General features: G+C 49.0%; 1 protein-coding gene across 3 annotated transcripts in view; it reads right to left on the bottom strand.

Annotated features, from left to right (window-relative positions):
* The window catches only part of tex2l (testis expressed 2, like), a 20,688-nt gene extending 12,514 nt beyond the window's left edge, over nucleotides 1-8,174 (bottom strand). For 2 of the 3 annotated variants that reach the window (XR_009522813.1, XM_060036587.1), the window contains exons 1-7: nucleotides 7,576-8,172; nucleotides 3,666-5,196; nucleotides 2,304-2,507; nucleotides 1,207-1,567; nucleotides 465-790; nucleotides 110-244; nucleotides 1-27 (exon numbers count right to left, since the gene is read on the bottom strand). The exon at nucleotides 1-27 is cut by the window's left edge and continues 73 nt beyond it. Coding sequence is in view for 2 of the 3 variants with exons in the window: in XM_060036587.1 (XP_059892570.1) it covers nucleotides 1-27; nucleotides 110-244; nucleotides 465-790; nucleotides 1,207-1,567; nucleotides 2,304-2,507; nucleotides 3,666-5,165 (2,553 nt within the window). In the remaining variant the exon portion in view is untranslated. Of the gene's footprint in view, nucleotides 28-109; nucleotides 245-464; nucleotides 791-1,206; nucleotides 1,568-2,303; nucleotides 2,508-3,665; nucleotides 5,197-7,575 lie in introns of all 3 variants that reach the window. The other variant, XM_060036589.1, reaches the window with a different exon arrangement.
* Nucleotides 8,175-10,000: the final 1,826 nt, after the last annotated feature.

Genomic DNA, 10,000 nt, shown 5'->3' with positions numbered 1-10,000 from the left:
AGTCAGCTCGTTCATAAAGTAGGGCAGCTACGGGACACAAGAGACCCGGTCACAGACACCCGCCCTCAGACAATGCAGCAAATTAACGTGAACTGCACCCAGAACTCACGTGGATCCTGCTCAGTTTCTTCTGGATCTTGCGGGACATGGCGTCGGACCAGAGCCTCTCACGCAGGAAGTCCCAGAAGATCCGACCGACGAGCGCGTTCGCCCACGCCGGGGACTCTGGGAGATCGCAGGTACACTGGAGGGAGGAGAGAGAAAAGATAATTAACAGCGTTTTGTCGCTCTCAAGCTTAGTTAGGAAGGACATGGATTTCCTCCAAGTTCAAAACCACAAATTCAAGCTGTCACTTTGATTCGTAACTTAAATACACAGTGCATTCCTTCAAATGCACGCATCACTGCCCCTCTACCAGTCCCACGCAGGCCAGCACTAACGGCTCTGAACGAGCCTGACTCACTCTGTCCCCGACGGCGGTGGGACTTGTTTCCGCGCTGCCTCCGGCCGTGGGGCTGGGGAGGGGACTCAGCCTCTCCGCCGAGGCCAGCAGGCGAGCCATGTAGCTGGGGTAGTCCAGCAGGGAAAGCCCCCCAATGGAGCCGCTTGAGGTCTGGGGGCCTGGGGCAGAGACGGGCGGGGTGGGATGATGAAGATGCTGATGATGTTGCTGCTGGACGGGAGGTGAAGACGGGGCTTCGTCCTCCTCAGCGCTGCCCTGTCTGCTGGCGCCGCAGCTGACCCTGCCCTGACTTGGGGGACTTAGGCTTTGCAGGGTTGAGAGGTCATCTAGGAGAGACGTTAGACGGAGAGGGTTTTCCTCTGGTTGGTGCGTGATGGTTTATAGGGAATCAAGGATGATGAGGATGAGGCAGTCAAGTGCAGACTTGTGAGGAATGACGAACAAAATATGCAAGAGATATAATTCATGTATAAAATATATATAAGATCTTATTATTTCGGGGGCATGGTATACACAAAATGTCAGAATATCTATCAAACATCTGCGAGATATCCATGATGTGCTATGATCATTTAATTCTCCAACGTAGCATCAGCAGCCTCAAAGGCAGGGAACCGACTGTGGGCTGTAGGAGTATCCAAGCCTATAATCCATAATCCGCGCATACGCTTACATAGAGACGCCTCATCTTTGGGATGAACACGTAGCTAATACATCAGCGAGGCCTCTCTCTCCCTCCTACCCGCTCTGTTCACAGGTCTGCCATCCCCCCGCTTCTTCCACCTGTCCCTCTCTCGTCCTGCGCCGTCAAGGGACGCGGACAGGAACTGATGGAACCACTCTTCCTTTTCGCGTCCCGTGCGGCCGAAGAGGTAGAGCGTGGTGGGAGGGTGCGGCGCAGGCTGGGAGCCATGGCCGGGCTGCCTGTTGGGGGTCCCTGGGTCCACCGGGTCAGGCTCCCCTAACCCCTGGCTCTCCTGGGGCTCGGGGGACACCGCCTCCCCCCCTCCCAGAGAGGAGGCGCCCTCGGCCAGCTGGATGCAGATGGGGTACTTGGGGTTCCACGCCCGCTTACGGGCCAGCACCGACGGCAGGAGGGACACCTGGGGGAACAGCAGGGGACCACTGAACTCATCTCATTGAATCGTATTGCATTAAATGGACCTTTATTTCAATGTATTTAATTTAATGTCTTTGACTTGTTCTGAGGTGATTTCAAATCTTTTTTTATAAAATTAATTAAATAAATATTGAATGGCAGGGTCAATTCAATTCAATTAATTAAATTTGATTATTTGTAATCATTAGACACTATAAAGATGAGATATAGATGAGTAAAATGTACCTAGACTAGAAGCATTAGGTCTCCATTGTGTGAGTTGGTAGGTGAAAGGTGCTCTCTGCTAATAATCCTTCATCTTAACCTTTCATCCGCCCTGATTTCAGTATCGTTTCAACCTTTTTTGCTCTCAGCTTATCAGGCTCATGTGTCAACTATATGTTAGAATAAATTACATCACACAGTAGTCAGAACACTGCTTGTTATCTTTACACTACCAGTGTTGGATGAATGCCTGTGTAAAGGTTGTGTGTCTGAGTTTTACAGCCACGATACCCGTCAACAGTGAAACAAGCCCCAGACACAGACTCTGATGCTATGTCTACATGAACACGGACACATTTTCTCTAATTTAGCCGTCGATGGCGTCAACTTTTTACAGTTTGGCCTTTGGGCCTTCATTTCACCAACAACAAATACACCCTTATCTGTATTTAGGTCATTCATTGTGGCTTGAAGGGAAGAGGCATCATGCGCCCCAGCCCACCACACCCTCCTACCCTGCTGTTGACCAGGTGGAAAGTACGCCTTCTGACGAAGCTGCCGGCGTGGGGCGTGTCGTCTTCGTACCGGGCCCAGCGGCTGATGTTCCACCGCGGGGATTCCAGGCAGAGGGAGGAGCCCTCCAGGGAGGCAAACACCGACGCCATCAGAGACGGGTGGGAGGTTTCCGGGTCGTACTCCTGCATCTCATTCATCCAACCCTGGGGAGAGAAACCCAAAACGTACCGGATGCAGCGAAATGAACACTTCTGGGAAATATGCCCTTGGTGAGAGAACAGCACAAAATTCCACAATGATTCACTGAAGTGTGACAAGAACTGCTGGAGGATAAACGTGTCTGTATGTCAACGACACCCATCAGGTGCCCTGAAGCACTCTTTCGCACATGCCACCGGCACACGCTAAAAGCCTGACAGAAACCACACTCATAATTAGCATTCCTGGAAATAAGCTGAGTGAGTCGCTGCTAATTACACAGTTGGCCCCCGGCTATTTGGCACTTGACACTGCCCCTTAACTTTAAATAATTGCCCATGGATCTGGCAGTGGCTCGAGAGGAACAGTCGATCTCGGGTACAAACAAGCTTATGGAGCTGAAGAATGCTGTTACTGCAGTATTTAAATATTTGAAATCATTGTCTGCAAATAGCCACAGATCACATTAGAATAACTGTTGGGCAAAGGAGGGATAGGTCACTGGCATTCTTCTAAATTAAAAAGGGACAGACACACACACTTAAACACTAGAAATACAACCAATGCACCAAAGAGTTAACCTGATGCGGCAGTTGGTTTGTAGGTCCTTGGAAACTGGTTGGCAAAGGGCAGGCTCTTTCAAAAGATACTTGGCAGAGGATTGGTGGATTAATCTGTTTGTGTCTATTACCGTTTATCAAGTAGATCACGTACAATACGTACTTCCTCATATACTGCCGATTGGCTAGTTAAACCACTTTGGTTCAGCCACGCACCCAAATCTTGCGTCCATCTAGCCTGGCTAGATGGATTCTCACGCATTCCGTGACTCACGAATCTAGCTGCCTTGCAAGGCACCAAAATAGTAATAATAATAATAATATAATGCTGATTGGCCAGTTAAACCACTTTGGTTCAGCCACACACGCAAAACTTGAAGCCTGTCTAGATGGAATCTCACGTATTCGCCAAGGCACCAAAATAGTTAAATACACATGGCGAGTCAAAATGTAATATATTGAATGCGTGACCATCAGAGTAACTTCACTGTGCCCTATTTTAACTACATGAACACTAAATTAAAGAATGCATGGGATTTTTGCCATATGGTAAAAAAACTATGCATTTAGAAATGTATCCATAGCTTATCCCAGTGAATTTACCTTGAGGACATCAGGCTCAGTGCTGGCAACAACGTTCCCGGCTCCCATCTCCAGTCCCAACAGGGAAGTTTTCCGTCTGCCTGTGGGGGGTGGTCTCCGACACCTGGAAGAGCCCAGGCTGAGGAGAAAGAGCCCCAGGAGGAAGCCCAGAGCCAGCCCCAGACCTGCGCCCGACAGGTAGGGGCCCAGCGGGAGCGTGAAGTACAAGTACGACAACACGGCCACACACAGCAGGCTCATGGCCGGCACCGGGGCCGGGGGATCGGTCCTGATCGCGGCACTGAAAGAGGGCTGAGACCCAGCCGGGGCGCTAGGTTCTCTCCTTTGGTTTTCCACGCCGATGACTCGCACGGTGTCATCGTCGGCGTATACCTCCAGTCCCTCGTCCCTGTGGTTGGGCCGGCTGACGGGGTGGCGGCGGTGGTGGTGTACCGGGCACGCTCCGTGGCGTCCCCTCCTCGGATGCCTAACGCCGGGCCAGTCGAAGGCGGGAGGAAGGTCCATCGTGTCGGCTCTCTTCGCACTCCTCAACGGAGATTCCTGAGAGGCCCCCGGGTCCGTCGTCCCCTCCGCGCGCCCCGGCGAGGGCCCGGCCCCCTGCGGTGCTCGCCACTGGTGCTTGGGGCTCCCGCTGCTCTCGTCCCGCCGCATCTTACTGAACATGCTGCTGAGGGGCTCCTGCATGGCCTCCGACAGCTTCTTCTTGGTGTCCTCCAGCTCCAGCTTGAAGAAGCTCCCCCTCGGGCCCTCCCCGCTGGGGGAGAGCGAGCCGGGGGAGGGGGGCGCGGTGCGGGAGTCCCTGCCGCAGCCGCCGCTGCGGCCCTTGTGCTGGGTGAGCTGCTTCAGCAGGTGGAGGTTGAGGCGGGAGTCGGACTTGGACTGGGACACCTCCGGTTCGGAGCGGGACAGCTCGGTGGAGATGGACTTGACCAGGGTGAGCAGCGGGCGGGGTCTCAGCGTGGAGCCCTCCTTCAGCTCCAGCTCCGTGGACAGGGACTTCACCAGGCCGGCCGGCGCCGGCCGGTGCGTCGGCGACGGCGGGCCCGGGGAGAGGAAGCTGGACAGACCGGGCGCCGGCGTGGCGAAGGAGGGAGAGCAGCTCCCCAGAGAGTCGGGGGAGGACGGGGAGAGAGGGAAGGGGAAGGCCATGGAGCATGGCTCCCGTTCGCCCTCCTCAGGGGAGGCCTCCCCCTCGGTGGACAGAGAGATGAGGGGGCAGGGGTCCTCGTCGTCGGGGTGGAGGCCGGAGAAGAGGAGCTCGCCGTCGTCCAGGCTGTCCCACTTTCCCTCCGTGCCCGTCAGCTGGATCACGATGCCCCGCGGGAGGTGCCTCCTGTGGGCGGGCTGGCGGGGCGTAGGGCCCTCCGTCACGGGCGGAGAGGGCCGGCGGTCAGGGGGAAGGGGTCCATGGGAAGGGTCCAGACCCTGTCCTCCTCCGCCTCCTCTTCCACCCCCCTGATCCTCCCTTTTTCCCCCTCCATGTTTTCCGCTTTCCGACATCGCCGATCTTTACATTGCAGACCAGAGACGTCTAGGAGTGTCGAGAAGAAAAAGATTTGGCAACTATGTTGAGCAGGTAGGATAAAGGAGTAAAAATGGAGAACAGAGAGAGAGAGAAAGGAGAGAGAGAGAGAGAGAGAGAGAGAGAGAGAGAGAGAGAGAGAGAGAGAGAGAGAGAGAGAGCAGTGTGTGTGTGTGTGTGTGTGTGTGTGTGTGTGTGTGTGTGTGTGTGTGTGTGTGTGTGTGTGTGTGTGTGTGTGTGTCTGTGTGTGAGTGTGTGTGTGTGTGTGTGTGTGTGTGTGTGTGTGTGTGTGTGTGTGTGTGTGTGTGTGTGTGTCTGTGTGTGTCTGTGTGTGTCTGTGTGTGAGTGTGTGTGTGTGTGTGTGTTTGTGTGCATCCATGCATGTTCGAGAGCCAGCGATGAGACTATCAGCATTTTTTTTTTAGTAGAAGGCAGACGGAAGCAGCAAGCATTTTGGTCTGTGTATGAAAGTATGAATGTAATCTAGTGCAGCTCTGGATAGACGGTCTGAACACACTCCGTAAGCTGTGTGTACAGTAGACTAAGTAGGCCTGAACTAAAGCCAAAGAAGCCTCACTCTCCCATGACTGAGAAGAAATCCTGCTTTGGTTCATTCTTTGGTGTCAGAAAAAGAGTCGAGGCGGGCCCAGTTGCATTTTCAAGTGGCACATAAATCTCTGTTGTTTACATTAGTTTCTGGAATGTATTCACTCCATTAACAGTCTCCTGACGAGATGCGGCACCATCAATCACACAACAAGTTTCAGACAGGTACAGAAAACATTGGAACTCTCCAGCCGGCTTTCTGGATTTCACAGAGAAGAATGAAAAATGTAACGATTGGGAATCCTATCTTTCTGGGTCACAACGTATATACCGGCAGACTTGTTATAGCATGAATTAAATCCCACCTTTCACTGGTTAGACTTATGCAAGCGTATTAGCAGCGCTGTGTGGCAGCATTTCAAGGGAAGCAGCAGCTGGTGGATTCTGACTAATCCATACAGCACAGAGCAGAATGCACTGTGGGAAGGGGGAGATACGCTTCACAGATACGTCACAGTCCCTACAACGCAGCTAGAGGCTTGCTGTTACATTTTTACGTGACACAGTGAGTGTGAGATTGTCAGGAAGAGAGACCTTATCGCCAGGCCTCCGGTTTGACATAATTGGGAATATGCCAAGCTTTGCTCACACTCTGCTATTGCATGCAAGTGGAAGACACATTTGTGTTAGTGTGGCCCTGCCAATCAATGATTTCTGAAGTCCAACGCGTCAATTGCTGCCAGGCAAAGGCACAGTGGATCTGCATCAGTGGATGCAGTTGTGCCACTCTTGGTAGAGGTGTAATGAATGTGTGTGTGTGTGTGTGTGTGTGTGTGTGTGTGTGTGTGTGTGTGTGTGTGTGTGTGTGTGTGTGTGTGTGTGTGTGTGTGTGTGTGTGTGTGTGTGTGTGTGTGTGTGCGTGTGTGTCTGTGTGCGTGTGTGAATGTGTGTGTGTGTGTGTGTGTGTGTGTGTGTGTGTGTGTGTGTGTGTGTGTGTGTGTGTGTGTGTGTGTGTGTTTGCATGAGCGTGTGTGTGTGTTTGTGGATGCACATCTAAATCAAACGCCAACTCCAGTCCGTTAAAGTTTAAACATTTGTTTGTGACATTTGTCTCACAATTACCCTGAAAAAAATCTGCAAAAATGTGTGTGTGTTTGTGTGTGTGTGCACCGATCTGACCCTCTAATCAGTTTTGGACACTTACAACCTTGGATTAAACACTAATGCAGGATTTATGGTGAAATCTGACAAATCACACAGATTAGGAGCTCAAGCATCATTTGATGAGGTCTGTTGCAGGTCTGTTCGAGTAGTGAGTGACCATGGTTGATAATGTACCGGACTTGTCAGCCTGTTGATAATGTAGGCCTACTAGTTATTCTACAGAAAATAACCATGCATTCCTTATACAGTCATAATTCGATTTATAGAAACAGAATATACAGCAAACGCGAAGCCATCTTGTGGCACTTGTTTTGTGTTGTAAGATTGAATCACTTGAGTCCCAATGGGAGGACGAGAGTGAGTCACGTTGTTGCCAATGGCACCTATTTACATTTCGAAAGAATAACAGTAACGATGATGGATTTATGACCTAGGAAATTCATTTGTGTTCACGATGATATGTTGGTAGACTACTTCTTGTTACCTTTCATTTCTACACATGGTAGAATTAAAACGAATAGGCTACCTAGGCCTATATGATAGCCTTATAATATTATCTTATGAATTATTACATTATCTTTATTATATGATGACTAACATAAATTCGTTTCAATTCGCAGAAGTCACTTTGTGACATCGCAGAAGGCCTGTGCGACGAAAGAAGACGATCTCACTTACCGGTAAATTTCGATGGAAAGTTCTAAACCGAACTCCGGTCGCGCGCTTTTTCGGTCAGTCAGCGATGGCTCGTGCTGCTACTCATTGGCAAACGTCAGCTAATTTGCCCGACATCGATGTGGACGACAGACTCCACCGGGCGGAGAAGAGTTATCTTCGATGACGGCGAGGCACTCGAAACACCGCTGCGCAGCCCGCCCGTCTACGTCCAGATGTGTCGTGTGGCGGGAAGCATCCCGGCAAGAAAGGGATGGCCGCCGCTGCGCGCATGTTAATCCCGATTAAAAAAATTAAATCCCACAGTCACAACAACACGCACTCCCTTACACTCGGCCCCCAGATCCCCTCTGTCACACTCTATCAAAATACTTGCGCATACACATACGTGCGCGCTCACGCACGCACAAAAAAAGACTCAGGCATAGGCTACATATGACCATTTATTATAATATGACTTCTTGCATTTGACTCATGTTTTCAAAAATAAAACGATTATCTTTTGTATTTGGCTTTATATATCCTCAAAAAACTCTCAAAAACCTTATAAAATGTATCCTTCTCCCTCTCCTCTCTCCTCTCTCCACTCTCCACTCTCCACTCTCTCCTCTCTCCTCTCTCCACTCTCCACTCTCCTCTCTCCTCTCTTCACTCTCCACTCTCCACTCTCCTCTCTCCTCTCTCCACTCTCCTCTCTCCTCTCTCCTCTCCACTCTCCTCTCTCCTCTCTCCACTCTCCTCTCTCCTCTCTCCTCTCTCCTCTCTCCACTCTCCTCTCTCCTCTCTCCTCTCTCCACTCTCCTCTCTCTCCTCTCTCTCTCTTTCTCTCTCTCTCTCTCTCTCTCTCTCTCTCTCTCTCTCTCTCTCTCTCTCTCTCTCTCTCTCTCTCTCACTCTCTCTCTCGCCCTCTTCTCTGTGTTTCTTGGCCTACATACAGAAGCCCTAGATATGACAACATGAAGAACGGGGTATAATTGCGCCTTGGCTGAATATAATGGATACATTAACCGCCATGGACTGGAGGTCTGGAAGCGAAAATAATGGCTTCACCGGGTTGTTCTTTTGATCCAACCAAGTGAGTGAATTTTTCATTGGGTGAAATATTACCCACTTTATGATAATTTTCCAAAATCATACAAACACCTGCATTATACAAAAAGAAGCCAAATGAGCAGCAACTATAGAACAGAGCTTCTTTATTTTTTACACCTCAAATCCTTATGCATTCGTATTCCAAAAACAATATGTACCACCCAACAAACTCGTTTTTTTTAAGCTCCTTTACATGAATACATAAGAACCTCCCTGGAGCTACTAAGTATGTGCTGTCAATAAAAACACCAGTTTATGGAACTGCCTCTTAAAGCTCAAAGATCACAAACATTGCATCATAGCACAACATTTATTAATTCCTGAAGTAGCATTTCAGACTTTTCTTCCCTGGTGTTGAATTGTAAGTGTATGTGTGTTGATTGCGTGGCCTATTATCAACCAAGGAAGTCTTGTAACATCATATAATGGACTGAATTCTGTTCAAGATTTAAAAAGTAACATATTTGAAGTTGGTCCATGCTGACTTACCGTAAGTACTTGCTGACATGAGGATGTGAGACAACAAGCCACAGACATTTCTGCCTTTGATTTGATTATGGTCAAATTACTGACGATGAATTCACGACTATTTTTAAGTTGTTGGTTGACTTTACTTACTTTCTACTTGCTGTATGAATGACATAAGTTTGAAACTGCAATATAAATGGATGGTAGACAGAGCAAGGAGAGAAAATCAAAGGGGAAGAGAAGAGACATAACCTACAGTAGCAAGGATAATGGAGTAAAGACATGACATTTAGGGGCATTTTCAGAGCTTGGAAGGCTAAATTTTTTGTTTTAATAAGGCAGTACAAACCGAAAAGTAAACAGTATTTAGAAGTCTGAAATACAGTCTAATTTCAAAAATAAAAGTCTTTATGATGAAGAGAAAGTTCTCTCACGGACACGTCGGACAGTGAAATATTTGATTTAATCTTAAGGCATGATCATGGGAAAGTACTGGCTGCAAAGGTTACCAAGAACACATTCGATGAAACAATAGGTGAACAAGATTCTTGTAGGGAACGTTTTCATTGTGGGTAGGGAGTGGGAGTGACCTAAGGCCAAGTCAATTTGTAATACAATGGGTGGATATTGCAGCCCAGTTTTCAAAATAAAGCGGCTGCAAATCATGGGATATCTCATACATTTTAAAACATGGAAAACCAACTAGAGTGGTGTTTGATAAAAGATTGGGGCTTGATGGAAGGACCTTCTATAATAAATACTCAGAGAAGTCTGTTAGACTGATCAATAACTTTGACATGTGTTAGACAAGCCACTCAGTTCAACAGGTAATTTAGTTAAGTCTCAGTAAGGCAGTTATGAGGCATGT

Source organism: Gadus macrocephalus, chromosome 18, assembly GCF_031168955.1.
Source record: "Gadus macrocephalus chromosome 18, ASM3116895v1".
NCBI classification, from domain to species: Eukaryota; Metazoa; Chordata; class Actinopteri; order Gadiformes; family Gadidae; genus Gadus; species Gadus macrocephalus.
This window is presented reverse-complemented; position numbering and strand designations above follow the sequence as displayed.